Source organism: Neophocaena asiaeorientalis, unplaced genomic scaffold (genome assembly GCF_003031525.2).
Source record: "Neophocaena asiaeorientalis asiaeorientalis breed wild unplaced genomic scaffold, Neophocaena_asiaeorientalis_V1.1 scaffold684, whole genome shotgun sequence".
NCBI lineage: Eukaryota > Metazoa > Chordata > Mammalia > Artiodactyla > Phocoenidae > Neophocaena > Neophocaena asiaeorientalis.
The window spans coordinates 7,595,165-7,611,424 of record NW_020174048.1 but is presented as its reverse complement, the minus strand read 5'-3'; the positions used below and the strand labels follow the sequence as shown (position 1 = coordinate 7,611,424).

General features: G+C 40.0%; 1 protein-coding gene across 1 annotated transcript in view; it reads left to right on the top strand.

Moving 5' to 3' along the window:
• TPP2 (tripeptidyl peptidase 2) overlaps positions 1-16,260 on the top strand; it is a 67,764-nt gene that overhangs the window by 5,017 nt on the left and 46,487 nt on the right. The window contains exons 2-4 of the mRNA XM_024754029.1: positions 2,895-3,023; positions 11,958-12,053; positions 13,677-13,781. Coding sequence (XP_024609797.1) covers positions 2,895-3,023; positions 11,958-12,053; positions 13,677-13,781 — 330 coding nt within the window. The remainder of the gene's footprint in view (positions 1-2,894; positions 3,024-11,957; positions 12,054-13,676; positions 13,782-16,260) is intronic.

Here is a 16,260-nt window from a genome sequence, read left to right as displayed (position 1 = left end):
TTTTTTTTTTTTTTTTTTTTTTTTTTTTTTTTAATTTTATTTATTTATTTTTGGCTGTGTTGGGTCTTCGTTTCTTTTCGCGGGCTTTCTCTAGTTGTGGCGAGCGGGGGCCACTCTTCATCGCGGTGCGCGGGCCTCTCACTATCGCAGCCTCTCTTGTTGTGGAGCACAAGCTCCAGACGCGCAGGCTCAGTAGTTGTGGCTCACGGGCCCAGTTGCTCCGCGGCATGTGGGATCTTCCCGGACCAGGGCTCGAACCCGTGTCCCCTGCATCGGCAGGCAGATTCTCAACCACTGCGCCACCAGGGAAGCCCCTATTTTATTCTTAAAGATACTAGCCAGTCCCTTCAAAATCAGTGTCTGATTTGGTTTTTTTTAAATAAATTTATTTATATATGTATTTATTTTTGGCTGCATTGGGTCCTCGTTGCTGTGCGTGGGCTTTCTCTAATTGTGGCGGGTGCAGGCTGCTCTTCATTGCGGAGCACGGGCTTCAGTAGTTGTGGCACGTGGGCTTCAGTAGTTGTGGCACATGGGCTCGGTAGTTGTGGCACATGGGCTCAGTAGTTGTGTCTTGTGGGCTCAGTAGTTTTGGTGCATGGGCTTAGTTGCTCTGCGGCATGTGGGATCTTCCCGGACCAGGGCTCGAACCCATGTCCCCTGCATTAGCAGTTGGATTCTTAACCACGTGCCTCCAGGGAAGCCCCTGATTTAAGTTTTATCATAATTTTATCAGGGTTTGGTATGATTTCTGCAGTGATTTTTGTTTAATTATGATTTTGAGCCTTCTCAGTATGTTAGAATACTTATTACTAGTATAGACAGCCCCCCCAGAAATGAACATCCAGCTGATGAATTACCATACATAAAAATAACAGCTGTGCGGCCCCTGACAGAGCTGTCAGCCCCCAGTTGGTCGATGATTGGAGTGAGATCCGGGATCCACCAGCCACCCCCTAGTTTTGCCTTGTCAAAAAAAAAACGTGTGTTTGTTTCCTCCACATAGTGAATTCCCCCGCCTCCTTTCGGGTGCACCCTAACTGCAGAGCTCTGAGGACACTGCAGTTGGTGTTGGGGAGGAGGGTGTGAGACCAGAAAGACTCCTAGTGATGGACACTACACTTCGTCTTAAAGAGGGGGAATTCTCCAGGTGGAAGAGGAATCTGAAGGCTGTACTCTTGTCACACTATAGGCATTTTTTTACATTCCTGTTTCTCTCTTGAGGGTGGGGGGGGTCTTCATTTTTCTGTCTTTTTTTGTGTCTCCACACCTGATTCCTGCTGGTAACTCAGCATGTATATCTTGAATGCTGCAAATTCCCTTTGCAAAGCTAGCCCAGAAAGAGCCCCAAAATAGTTTTTCCCACAAAGGCAATAAGGATATTCGGTATTACTGTTAGCTGTAGCAGTCAGCATGGCCCAAATGAAAGTCTGGGGCTGGCCAAGAAACCACAGCTGAGGAAAATCAATCTTAATGCTAAGGAATTTGTGTCAGGCCATCCAACAATCCCATATGCCTTGAGTACCTAACAGGCACTGCTAGGTTTGGGGTAGTTTGGTGAATAAAATAGACATAGCCGTTGCCCTTATGGAGCTTATCTTCTGATAGTGCAAACAGGTAAAGAGTCACAAACAGTAATTACGAATTGAGTTAAGTTCTGTGAAGGAAACAAGGTACAGTGAGAAAGAGTAATCAGGCTTAGGATGATGAGGACGTAAATGAGATCATCAGGGAGGCCTTTCTGAAGGGGGCGGTATTTTACTAGAAAATGGAAAGGTGAGACTGGGATACCTGTGGAACAACTGAAGAAACAGAGAATTCCCAGCAGAAGGACCTGGCGCAGAAAGTCACGAGGCAGGAGGAAGGTGGCCGTGTCCAAGGAGTTGAAAGGAGACCAGGTGGTCAGAGGCGGGAGTGACTGGCACCCTGGGCAGGGTCCACTCCCGATATCTGTGAGCCCACTGAGGGTGTTCAGTGGAGGACTGCCACAACCCGACTGGCTTTGCTGTTGCTTGTGGAGGGCCTCCTGGGAGCCAGCATTGCGTATGAGCAGGAAGTGGTGGTGGTGGAGAGGTTCAGGACACCAGTAGTGAAGAATCAAGGGGAGGTGGGTCTGAACTGTACTTTAGAGGTAGAAGGAAGAGGACTTTCTGAGAGATTTGTTGTGAGGAGTAAACTAAAGAATCTGAGGACTCTAAGTTTCTGGCTTGAGCAGCTGGGTGTGTGTTGGCTTCCCGAGATGGCAAGGCCTGGGGAGAGACAAGTTTTGAGTGCTAAGTTTGAACTTGATTTAAGAAGTTTGAGTGTTAGTGTAACCTCCAATAATGAAATGTTATTAAACATTTTCCCCGTAAAGTTTTGTCCAACCAAAAACTCACTTTCTTCAGACCTTTTCTCAAATGTTAACCTTCTCAGTGATACCTTTCTTGACCAGCCTAATTAGTATTGAAAGCCCCATACCACCTGTCTCCTTTCCCTGCTTGATTTTCTTCCTAGTAGTGATTACCATCTGACGTGTTATATATTTGACTTGTTGATTGAGTCCATGTAACACAGAGTGTGTGAGGTCAGGAATTTTGTGTACTGATCATTGCTGTACTCCTGACACCTAACAGAGTGTGGCCTGTGGTAAGTGCCCAAGAAGTATCTACCTGAACACATGAAACCACTTGAAGGATTCTGTGCTGTTTTCTGTAACTAAATCTTCTCGTTATTATCTGTCAGGCTTTTTGGCTTAAAACTTCAGTTCTCTTTTTAAAATGAATGCAGATTTTATAGGATATTTTAGTTATGGGTACATGTGCATGCACACACACACGTACGGGAGCTGGCATTGCTTTAAGGATAAAAACTAAAATCTATAATTCATATTTTAATTGTCTCTTAATTTTCAGGTTACAACTGATGGAAGACCGAAAATCATTGATATCATTGACACAACAGGAAGTGGTGATGTGAACACTGCTACAGTGGTAGAGCCAAAAGATGGTGAAATTATTGGTCTTTCAGGAAGAGTGCTTAAGGTTGGAGCTTTTATCTTTTTATTGAATTTTTTTCTTTTTTTTTTGTACTATCACCTCAAAGCATTTTACGTTTTTACCTTACATTTCATGGTATGGTATTAGTTACCTATTGCCATATAATAGATCACCTCAAAGCGTCACACTTTAAAACAACAAACATTTGTTATTTTACAGTTTCTGTGAGTTGGGAATCTGGATGTGACTTAGCTGGGTGCCTCTGTTCAAGATCTCGCCTGAGCTTGCTAACTGTCGGCCAGGGCTGTGATTTCATCTGAAGGCTTGATGTGGCTGGGGAAGGGGAGTTTGTGTTTATTGGCAGGCTTGGTTCCTCAGCACCTGGGCCTCTCCATGCAGCTGCTTCACAGCATTCAGCTGCCTTCCCCAGGGCAAGCAGTCAGAGAGAGCCCAGGTGGCGGCTCTGGTCCCTTTATAAAATGATGTTGGAAGTGGTGCCTGTTGCCTCTGCCATGTTCTTTTCATTCAAAGTGAGTCAGTAGATCAGCACACGCTTACAGAGAGGGGATTTTACAAGGCCATGGGTACCAGGTGGTGTGGACCCTTAGGGTCCATCTTAGTGGAAGTTATTGTTTTTGTTGTTTGATAGTGGGCTTGGAATTGGGATTTTTTTTTTTTTCCAGTATGGCTGCTGTATTCTAAAAATTTTAAGATTTAAGTCGAAAGGTGGGAAAAGTGATGAGAATGTAGTTTTGCCTTCCGCTTTTCCCTTCTGGGAACTTGAACTTGAAATATTTAGGCTTTAATATTTGTGGACTTAAATATCTGACCTTGTCTTATTCCATGTACTTGGCAGAAAGGCTGGGGTAAGCTAACATGAAAGATGATTAGGAAACAAACATAAAGCAGTTCATGAGATATTAGCTAATGGGTTTGTTAGATGGCAAGAATTTGATTGTGTTTCAGTACTCTTATCTTTTCAAACAATAAGCAGAATTAGTTTGGAAGGTAAATTTGTGGTTATTTAGATATCTAAAGAGCTATATTTAACTTCCCATCTTTTACCATCTATCTGAATCATGTTTAGACCTTGTCTCTCAGGTAAGATCGTCACGGCAGTGTATTAGTTTTCTGTGCAGCACAACAAATTAACACAAACGGCAGCTTACCACATATGTTCCTACATTTACTGTCTCACAGTTTCTGTGGGTCAGGAGTCTGGGCACGACTTTTTGTGGTCCTCTGCTCAGGGTTCCACAAGACCTCAGTCAGGTGTTGGTTGGGACTGTGGTCTCAACTGAGGCTCAGGATCATCATCTTCCAGGTTCGCCCTGTTGTTGGGAGAATTCATTCATGACAGCGTGTTTCTTCAAGGCCAGCAGGAGAATCTCTGTGACCTCGGGGGTGACCCCAGTCTCTCTTTTAAAGAGCTTGCCTGATTAGGTCAGGCTCACCAGGGCACTCTCCTTTTGATGAATTCAGTCACCTGATGAGGGACCTTTTATTGCATCTGAAAAAGCTCTTCACCTTTGCCATATTACTTCCCATAACATAATCACAGGAGTAGTATCTCCTTATGTTCACAGTTCCGCTGCCTGTCACAGGCAGATGGCAGGCATTCATATCCCAGTTTTGCTTCTTTTCCCACATGTTGTGGACTGCATGTGTGACCCCTGAATTCGTATGTTGAAGCCCTAACACCCAGTGTGATGGTAGTAGGAGGTGGGACCTTTGGGAGGTGATTAGTGTTAGTTAGATGAGGTCATGAGGGAGGGGCCCTCATGATGGGATTAGCGCCTTGATAAGTGCCCTTCTAAGGGAGAGCTTGCTTTCTCTCTGCTCTGTGAGGACACCATGAGAAAGCCATGCCTGCAGGCCAGGAAGGGTGTCTCACCAGAATCCGGCCATGCTAGCACCCTGATCTCGTGCTCCTTCAGAACTGTGAGAAAACAAATGTCTGTTATTAAACCACCCAGTCTGTGGTATTTTCTTATGGTGGCCCAAGCTGACAAAGGCACCATGTGCTTTAAAAAGAAATACTGCAGGGAACTGACTTTCTGCACACCTGAATTGCTCTAGTTTTGCCTGTCTTTCCCAAGTCAACTTGTTATTTAGAGTATGTTTCAAAGAGAAACCTGGGATTCCTGTGAGTTACAGTACTCTGGGAAACTAGAGAACATTCCTAGTAAGTCAGGCAGATTTAGAATCATATAAAGTATCAATAGTATCCTCAAAAATCTATTTTTGAATAGTTGTAGCCCATGCTCTAGATAAACCATCCACACTTGTAATGTTACTAGTGCTTAAAGGTAGAATTAGTGTATTGTATACATGGCTGTGAAGTAAGATCAGAAAATTGATAGATCGGTATTTACATCCTTTCTCAACTTGGTGATATATTTCTTTAGCTGTGCTGTTAACTGTTCTCAGCCCATCAGTATAGTGAGTTTTTTTAATTTAATTTTTAATTGTATCCAATATGTCTTCATAGTTTAAAGAACCTTCTACAAGGCTTCTAAAGAAAAGTTCACTCCCCTTTCCATGGATCACCACCAATTCCTGCTCAACCAGGGTTAAGGCTTTGATATATTATCTCAGAGTTTTAAATGACAAGCTAAAATACTTTTTATTCTAATTTTTACCCCCTACTTTTAGACTTTATCTGTAGAATTAAAAGTGGAAGAAGAGGGTTTAGCTCTCTGGTCCTTCATTTCTGAGAAATTTTCTTGCATTGTCTCTTGGGTTACTTCCTCCCACTTTTTTGCTGTTCTTTTATCTGAGACTCCTGTTAAGCGGACACTGACCTCTTTAGTTGATCCTCCAGTTTTCTACCTTTTCTTCATTGCTTTTGTTTGATTTTTTTCCTTCCTGAGAGAGTTCCAAGATGTTCTCAACATTTTCTTCTAGCTCATGTATTGAATTTTGCCAATTTTTAATTGCAGAAGTCTGTTCATGTTCCCTCAGAGCACATTTCTGTGTCATGTATACAGTGTTTTATCTGTGAGAATATCATTGTCTTGAAAAGTTCTGTCTCATGACTTCTTCTGTTCCTCTTCCTCACCTTCTGCTTCCTCCTGCCCTCCTTCTTTCTCCTGATCTTGCTCTCCTTTTCCTTCACCTCCTCCCAACCCTCCTCCTGCTTCCCCGGCCTGTTCTTCCGTGTGCTTTGCTTTTGACCTGAGCACTTTTCCTCGGGTGTCCCCTCACCGCAGCTGTCTCTGATTTAGTGGCACATGAAAGGTGATTGGAAGTTCCCTGCTTGTGGAGAGTCTGTGGTGTGGGTCTCACTGTAGGGTCACAATACTATCATGGGAGGCCCCAGGATCTCCGTATATGGTATATTTTTTCCATTGAGATGTCCAGTTACCTCAAAGAGGACCTTCGCCTGTTTGGCCTGGAGTTTGGGGGCAGAGGAGTGAGAGAGGAGCCTGGCCCTCAGCATCTGGGGACCTGAGCCTTGAAAGGCACCTGGGGAGAGTTCTTGCAGACTCTTCACTGTGCCTCATCTCTCCCATCCTCTCTAGAGAGGATGTAGACCTCTCTAGAGAGTTCACATCCCAGCTGTCTCTCATCACCTTCATGCAGGATGTGGGGGTAGGCAGCTGGGGACTAATTGGTCCTCATACCGACTTTCCACCCGTCTTCTTGGTTACAGTTCCCTTCTCCAGCCATACACAAACCATAGTTACACACATGTTCAGTTAATTTTTTTTCAAGCATGTGCAGGTGTTCAGATATTTTGCAGTAGTCATTAAAAAGAATAATGTTGTTAGTCACTGGGATTCTAGCTAGTGGGATCTCTCAGAACTCTTTAGTACAGAGTTTTCAGAAAGCAACACAGTAAAGTCTTCAAGTTTCTTTGATTTAACCGTGCTTTAAAATGAGTCAAATACCTGTATTCTACTTCTGCTTCTTCCAAATAGCCTGTAAACTGCTGACGGTTAATGTCTAATTCTTCTGCCAGTTTAAGATCAATGACAGCTAGGTGCTTTGAAGATTCCTGCCGCCTCATTCTCTACGGATGCTGTTCTAAGCTGTCTTGAGAAACTGGCAGTCCATTACTTACGGCCAGCGGTACTCGTAGGAGCAGGTAGAAGCAAAAGAGTGAATAGAAGGATAACACCTTTCATGGTAAATTGTACAGGCAAGAAGAAAAGTGCATGAAACACACATGTTCAGTTTAATGAGTAATTTAAACAGACGCCATTTTATCCACCCAGATAAGACCGAGAGCGTTGCCAGGCCTCAGAAGCTTTCTGTGTTCTCCAGATCACAATGCATTTTGACTTTTGTGATAATCTCTTCTTTGCTTTCCTTTACAGTTTAACCATCTCTATGTGGATACATGGAATATATTTGTTAGTTTTGCCTACTGTGACCTTTATATGAATGGCCTCATTTGTGTGTCATTTCATGTCTTCTTTTCCTGGGTGTTTGCAAGATTTATGAGATTCAGCCATGATTTGCATGGAGCGATGATGTGTTGAGTTTCATTGCTGTGCCTGTGACATAGTTTGTATGTACCACATTCTGTCCATTCTGCTGGGGAACAGTTGAGTTGTTTCCAGTTTGGAGCTGTCACTAACAGTTCTTTAGAGAACATTCTTGCAAACAAATCCTGTGCACACATGTACAGATAGCTCTAGGATGTGTACCTCTAGGAGTGGAATTGCTGAGTCATAGAGATACACCTTTACTAGGTGATGCCAAACAGTTTTTCCAAGTGTTTGTACTAAAATACATTTCCACCAGCTGTATATAGGAGTTTTAATAGTTGCACTGCTAATAACACTTGGTGTTTTTAGGCGTTTAAAATTTTGCTTATAGGCTGGGAATCTAGCTGTATCACGTTGTGGTTTTAATTTGCATTCCTCTAATTACTAATATGATTGAGCACCTTTTCATATGTTGCTTAGACATTTGGATTTCCTCTTTTGTGAAGTGCCTCTTCGAGTTCATTTGCCCTTTGTTTTTAATACTGAGTTGTTATGATTTGTGGGATTACCTGTCCTTGGGTTACATGTGTTTCGGGAGTCTTCTCCCACTCTGTACTCATATTTTCACTTTCCAGATGATGTCTTTTGATGAGTAGGAGTTCTTAAATTTGATGTAGCTGGATATCAATCTTTTGCCTTTTTGCTTGGGGCTTTTTTGTGTCTTAAGAAGTCCTTCCTCCAGCTGACAACCAGTGCGAATCAGTGGCCCTCAGTCTCACAGACAGAGGGAAGCGAACTCCATCACCAGTCAAGTGCCAAATGAGAGTAGGGCCCTGGCCAGCACCTCGGTTGAAGCCAAGTCGAGGATCCAGCTAAGCTGTGCCAGCTTCTGATTGATGGAATGTGTAAGATTGTAAATAGTGTGTCTCTTAAGACAAAGTTTGTCGTATTTATAACACAGCAATAACTAATACACTCAGCAAAGATATAGAAACTGTAAAAACACTCACATGGATATTTTAGAACTGAAACTTAAAATGACTGAAATTTTAAGAAAGCATCACTGGGTGGATGTAGTAGCAGAATGGAGATGACGGAGGAGTCTGAGTCAGTGGACTTTAAGATCAACCAGTGGAGAATATCCATTCTGAATACTGAAGAGAAAAACACTGAAAAATAGCTAACTTAGCTTTGGGAGCTTGTAGCTCAATAACAAATGGTCACATATTTGCATCATCAGACCCCAAGAAGGAGGAAAAGGAGTGTGCTGCTGGAAAAAAAATATTTGAAAAAATAGTGGCAGAGAATCTCCCAAGTGTGGCAAAGATATAAACCTACCAATTCTAGAAGCTGAGTGAACCCCAGGTAAGATAAACCAAAAGAAATTCATGCCCAGAAACATTCTAATCAGATTGCCAAAAATGAAAGACAAAGAAAAAAAATCTTGAAAATGGCCAGAGAGAAGGGACCCATTGTATAGATGGCAAAGATACTCAAATGACTTTAGCTTTCTCATCAGAAACCCTGGGGGCCAGAAGGATGTGGTACAACATTTTTCCAGTGCAGAAAGAAAAGATCTGTCGATTGCAAATTCTATATCCAGTGAAAATATGTTCGGGGAAAAGGTGAAATAAAGACGTTCCCAGATAAGGTAGATCTAAGAGTATTTATAGCCAGCAGATACACTTTTAAAAAATAGTAAAAAGAGGCTTTTCAGACAGGAAGAAAACATGGAGCAGCAGAAATGAAGGACTAGCAAAAGAAGCAAAATATCTGAGTAAATATGATGGACTGCTTTGAGTTCTTTAAAATCGTATTTGATAGCAAAAAAAAAAAATCCTTCCTGTCCCCAAATCATGAAGATATTCTCCCATATTTATTTTCTGAAAACTTTCATCGTTCTTCTTTTCTTATTTGTTCTTAGAAGTCACCTGGAATTGATTTAATGCTTAGTTTGAAATAAGAGTCCTGTATCCTTTTTTCCATCTGAAGACCCACTTGTCCCAACACCATGTATTAAAATTCCATAGTTGCCCCACTAATTTTCAGTGCCTTCTTTTTACTTTGCAACTTTCAAAATGTGGTGACTTTTGGCTTCTAAAGCCTCATTGCCCATTCTTTGTCCTTTGGGTTTTTGGTTTTTTCCTTTTCCTTATTCTAATTTTAGTAGCATTTGGAAGGGAGCACAGCGCTTTCTAAAACTTTACCACATTTAACTTGAAGTCAGTTTTTAAAATCATCAATATTTAGCCTTACATGGTAAAAAAACGGTTAGTCCAGAGACCGTGAATGCCTTGGCCAGGTTTAGCACTGTAGTTAGATGCAGTGATAGCTGAAGGAAAGAGGGTCCATGTGTCCTGGCAGGACCATGAGGCTGACAAGTCTGAAGTACAGTTCTGAGACAGAAACTCAGATTTTCCTGCGTGGAACGTTAACAACTCATGATGACACTTGTCTCATGAAGAGAACCTTCAATTCGTTAAGAATCCTCTCTTTAAAAAAGAGTCAGGGGAAATGAGGTGTAATTAGAAATTAAAGAGATTCTGTTTCTCATTTGAAAATCGGTCTTACCACATTGTGGTTACCATGTAACTAAAACTCTTTTTAAAGAGAGCAGCTTAAAATGGTCAAAATAAGCACTTTGATTCTTAAAAGAGACCAAAAGTAACTTCATATTGTGAAATACTCGAATATGTAAAATGACATACTCCATAATTGCCTCAGAGTAAAGTTAGCTTCACTCTGACTTGGTTAAGGTTAGCTGGCCAGAGCCATGATTATACATAATTTCTATTTTCTGATTTTTTTTTTAAGCTCAATTTTTGTAAGTAACTAGTCTGCCTTTACTTTGAGGAAAATATATAGTCGTGATTTGAGAAGTATCTTGTTCATGGACCCTGCAGAATTTGGTCTCATTTTGATTAAATATACGTTATGTCTGTTGGATTACTTTTATTGTATTATATACGTATTTTAAGTAATTGTGGTTGTCTTAACACCTGATTATTTTGCAGTCATTTTAATTAGTTATTCCATTTAATCCTTTGGCATTTCACAGCTTTTTGTAATCTCTTTGCGCGAAGAAGTTGTCGCTAGCGTATAGGGTTACAAAGCCACCTGTGTCGTGAGACATCTGTGATGGAGTAGTCTTTGGATTTGCCAGCTAGTGCCTACTTACCTTTTTGTTGTTGCAGCGCTTTATTTATTGTTGTGGTTATGTCACGGGCTGTTGCAGGAATGTTAGAGTTAAGAATCTCTATTCTCTAAAGAAAGCTGATAAGCTTTGAATGAAAAGCACTGGTTTGTGTGCCAGCATATTTGAAATTTCACAAACTCCAGACGTCCAGTTGATTGAGAAAAGATCGCTGATGAGCATGTGCTTTTTAAAGTCAGTAGATCTTTGAAGTGCTGTGAATGATTGTCTTCCTGTATTTAGTTGTGAGAAAATTTCCTTCAGAGACTTCCTACCTGGGGAATAATTTGACGAAGAGGGACTTGAGGAAGAGTCGGTTAAAGATCCTGCACAAGTAAGAACCACCAGTCAGTCCACCAGCTCTGAGTGGTTGATGGTTCAGCTTCATAACCTGTACGCATTTAAAAGCTGTTTTTAGTGATCATGGGTCCTGTGATGACAAAAGAGTATGAAGGGTCCCCGTTGTCTTGATTGACATTTCCAGTTAGTTGATGTTCATGCATCTTATTATTCATGCACATTGGAAGGTAAAGATTATTTTCTTCCCTTTGCACATGAGGAAGCAGAAGCCCGTAGGTCCCACCTGGTTAGTGGCAGAGTTTGGGCACACTGCCAGGTTTATCTGACTTTAAAATCCATATCCCTTACACCAAGTTTTTGTCTCTGTGATAGAACTAGATTCCAGTTTTCTTTTCAGCCTTTCTGTTGTTTGGGCCAGCAATTTAATTTCTTTTTGCTTCTTTGCTTTCTCCGTTTGTAAACTGGGCATACTCTTTACATCATTCTGTTCATTAAAAGCTGGAAGTGTTAGTTTTAAATACTTTGAGATAGTGGGAAAAACTATTGTAAGATGTTATATGTAATTAACATGATTTTATAGAACTTTTTTCTTAAGAACTCAAAGAGCTGTTTTTTTTTTTTTTTAGTATCTGGGCATATCCCTATAGTATTGTAGAGGAGAGAGAAGTTCTTTTTCTTAATGGGAAATCTAAGGGTGGAGAGGTTCTGTAAGTGGCTTCCCTCCCCCCTGGTTGATGGGCAATGGAGTGGTGAAGGGGGAGGTGAGGTGTCCTTAATGCTTGGGAATTGAAGGTCTTAGTGGTTTAATGTGATGTTGAAAGCACTTTATAAAGCATTGTGTAAATGAAAGATATTCTCCTTAAACCATCTCATTGATGAAAAAAAAGCCAGAGAGATATTAAGTGGCAACTTAGAATATTAAAAATGTTGCTCTAACATACGAGCCTGCTCGTCCAAGTTGAGCCATTCGAATACCTTTTTCCCCAGTGCTATATTATTAGAATTGGGAAGCATTTAGTGAGTGAGAAATTTACTTTTTATTTTTTATAGATTCCTGCGAGCTGGACAAATCCCTCAGGCAGATACCACATTGGCATAAAAAACGGCTATGATTTCTATCCAAAGGCTCTCAAGGAAAGAATACAGGTAACGTGCCATCTAGTATCAGTGACTTCTTTTCTTCCTCAAATTTTATTCATACTGAAGAAGAACATTTCCTAAAATCTCACTAACTTAATTGTTTGGGGGGTCTGGGAGGCTTTCAAATGGTGACTGCTTAAAGCAAGATTCTGTTCAATGGAATGTCACCCATTCATGGTTCTTAATCTTGGATACATGGATAAGTTTAGGGAATCTGTGAGTACCTTGAAATTATATTCAAATTTTGTGTATTTATGTTTTTCTGGGAGATGGGATATGCTTTCATTGGATTTTTGAAGGACTTTTTTTTAACTTCAGAGAAGTTAAAGACAGTCGATTTAAAGTGGATTGCCCTATTTATTCCCGTTCCTATTGTTTCTATGGTAATTTGTCCCATTTTCTTAGTCTTTACCTAGCTTGCTTGATCCCAGTCATCATTCAGTATTAGGGAAAGAGTTACTCAGACCTAAAGCAGCTGAAGGATAGGAAACACAGTCTGTCATTAGAGAGATAAGAACTGTGAATTGAAAGAGAAGGAGCCTGCTTTAAGACAACGTAATAGACCTTTCAGTGACGATGGAAAGGTTTGAAATGTTCATTATCCATCCATCATGGTGGCCATGAGCCACAAGTAGCTATTGAGAACTTGAAATGTGGCTAGTATGATTAAGGAAATGAAATTTTAATTTTATGTAATATTTTAAAATTTAAGTTTTAATAGCAACATGTGGCCAGTAGCTGCCGTATTGGACAGTGCTGCTTTAGAGGACTGCTGACACTAGTAGCCCATACAGGTTTCAGCTATAAAACAAGATGTGATCCTGGCAAAGGGGCCTCATGGGTAAGACCTGTGGGCCCTTTTATCTAATCTAGTATTGTCATTTGCTTCTCCAGGGGTCAGTGAACCATAGGAAGTTACTCAGTACTTTACATATATAACCTTGACTTATTTGTCAGATTCCAATCATTCTGGAAAAAAAAATACAAAAAATAAATGCACTTAACTCAACTTTTATTGGATACTATTTTACTTTAAAATTTCAGACTGAAATGCATAGTATTTTTATGCACTATATTAAATTTAATCAACCGTGTTAAGGTACGAATTAACATACAAATAGAGTGGTTAAATTAAAGCGGATCCCCTATCAAGAGGATGGGGGAAAAAACAGGCTAGAGAAGAAGGAGATTGAGGAAGCTGGCAGGTCCATCAAAATGCAACTGCAGGCACTCTTACTCCTGTCTTCTGCTTGCTCTTGGCTGAAGGCATTTCCCAATTCTGTAAGGGTTCAAAATAAACGTTTTCTTCAAATGACTGGGATTTCAGTCACCTGACATGGTATTAGTTATTCTCGGAGAAGGGAAGGATTTAAATTGGGACATATGGTGTGTAAAAATACATTTGGTTGTGCCTTGGTAAACTTGTTCTCTTAAAACCTAGATGTGGTGAGTTAGCTAATCAGTTTTTTATAACTGATCCATTGCTTTATCAACTTGATTATAAATGATTTTTTTAACCTTTATAGGAGAATTGTATAGCATCCCAGCTCATAACAACTGTAAACGACTATCTAGGTTTACCTGAATATTTGTCAACCTCATTGGAAAGTCATTTTTCTGTCTTTGCAGAAAGAACGGAAGGAAAAAATGTGGGACCCTGTTCACAGAGTTGCCCTTGCAGAAGCCTGTCGAAAGCAGGAAGAATTCGACGTTGCCAACAATTGCCCTTCCCAAGTTGGTGCTAGTCGCTTTTATTTAAACGTTACCATGTTCTCAGAGAATTAAGAGTTCTTAGAGAATTAATAGACTCTTTTTCACAAGTTTTATGTTGTTTACTTTTACTAATTTTTCTTTGCTTATTTTTCCTGAAGTCAGTTTACATATGTGTCTATCAATTGTTTAAAAGTTCTTAACAAACATAGAATACACACACGTACAAGTGCATAACTCCTAAGTGTATTGTCATGAATTGTCACAAAGTGAGCACCCCATATATGCAGCACCCCAGCCCCTCTCTTGCCCCTTCCTACTCACTGCTGCTTCCTCCCCAAAGCAGCCACCATCCTGATTTCCGACACTTATCGAACGGCTTTAACCTGTTTTGAATTTTGTAAAATGGAATCATACAGTGTGTGTTCTTCTATGCGTAGCTGCTTTCGTTCGATGTTTTTTGTGAGATTCCTCCATGTGTGGGGTGTTGCAGTAGTTTACTTTCCTTGCTATATAATTGATGGGCCATGATTTATGTATCCATTCTGCAGATTGGTACTTGCTTTGTTTTCAGTTTTTGGCTATTATGAAAAATCCTATTTTGAAAATTCTTGTGCCTGTCTTTTGATGGGTCATAAAGTGATTGTACCAGTTCCACAGGAAGCGTACGAGAGCTCCCATTGTTCAACATCCTTACCGTTGCACTTCTGTGAATCAGTTTATAAAATGAAAATAATTCTTGGTTTAGTATGAAAATAATGAGTGCTAGCTGCAGAAGCTTTCGGGCAGCACAGGTATGTAAAGTTTAGCAAGTGAAAGCCTCTGCAGGGATGGTAACAGCAACCTGACATTCGTCCTTCTGAAATTTTCTTTTAATGCATGCATTTCTTTTCTTCTAATAAATTTTTTTATTGAAGTATAGTTGATTTACAATGTTTTAGGTGTACAGCAAAGTGATTCAGTTACACATACATATATATATATTCTTTTTCAGATTCTTTCCCATTATAGATTATTACAAGATATTGAATATAGTTCCCTGTGCTATACAGTAGGTCCTTGTTTATCTATTTAATGTGTAATAGTGTGTATCTGTTAATCCCAAATTCCTAATTTGTCCCTCCTGCCTTCCACCTTTGGTAACCATAAATTTGTTTTCTATGTCTGTGAGTCTTTTCTGTTATGTCAGTAAGTTCATTTGTATCATTTTTTTAGATTTCCATATGTAAGTATATCATATGGTATTTGTCTTTCTCTTTCTGATTTACTTCACTTAGTATGATAATCTCTAGGTTCATCCATGTTGCTGCAAATGACATTATTTCGTTCCTTTTTATGGCTGAGTAATATTCCATTGTATATATGTACCACATTTTCTTTATGCATTCATCTGTCGATGGACATTTAGGTTGCTTCCTTGTCTTGGCTATTGTAAATAGTGCTGCTATGACCTCTGGGGTGCATGTATCTTTTCGAATTGGAGTTTTCGTCTTTTCCAGGTATATGCCCTGGAGTGGGATTGCTGGATCATATGATAGCTCTATCTTTAGTTTTTTAAGGAATCTCCATACTGTTTTCCATAGTGGCTGCACCAGTTTACATTCCCACAAACAGTGTAAGAGGGTTCCCTTTTCTCCATACCCTCTCCAGCATTTATTATTTGTAGACTTTTTGATGATGGCCATTCTGACCAGTGTGAGGTGATAACCTCTTTGTAGTTTTGATTTGCATTTCTCTAATAATTAGTGATACTAAGCATCTTTTCACATGCCTTTTGGCCATCTGTGTGTCTCCTTTGGAGAAATGTCTATTTAGGCTTCTAATGGCGTGCATTTCTTAATCAGAAATGCAGTTGTATTAGTGGTTCTCAGCCCTAGCTGCATATTAGAGTCACATCAGGAGCTTTAAAAACTGTCAGTGCTTTTGCCCTAGAGAGGAATTAAATCAAAACCTTGCAGGGGAGGCAAGCATTTTTAAAACTCTTCAGGAGCTTTAATTAACATGCAGCTTGGGTCAAGGACCACTGGCCTGCATAGATCTACGTACACATTTAACTTTTATTAATCTGTGTACATCATCCTTTTTTAACAGCTGTATAATCTTCTATTAGATCAAGATTTGTTCTTCAGCCTCCTATTGGAGACGTGAAATGTAGTATTTCAGGTGCTACATATAGACAACGAACTTTATAGAAGAGGGATCTGAATTTAATTATCCTTTTTATATTGTATGCCAGAATTATTTATATAATTGTCTTTTTCCTTAAGGAGGAGTAAATGTTGAATATATTGGATAAATAAAAATGAAGCACAACTTCAGATTTTGGGAACGTGTGAAACTTAAATTTTTATTCATGAGGACTATTCAGGTGAATGTAGGGCAGTCTAATATAGTATGTAGTTTAAAAAAGTGCCTAGGTTGAAGCATATGAATTTCCCGTTTTTGTAGATGAAAGTGGTTGAATACCAGCTTGTATGTACTTGGTCATGAACATAGTATGTAC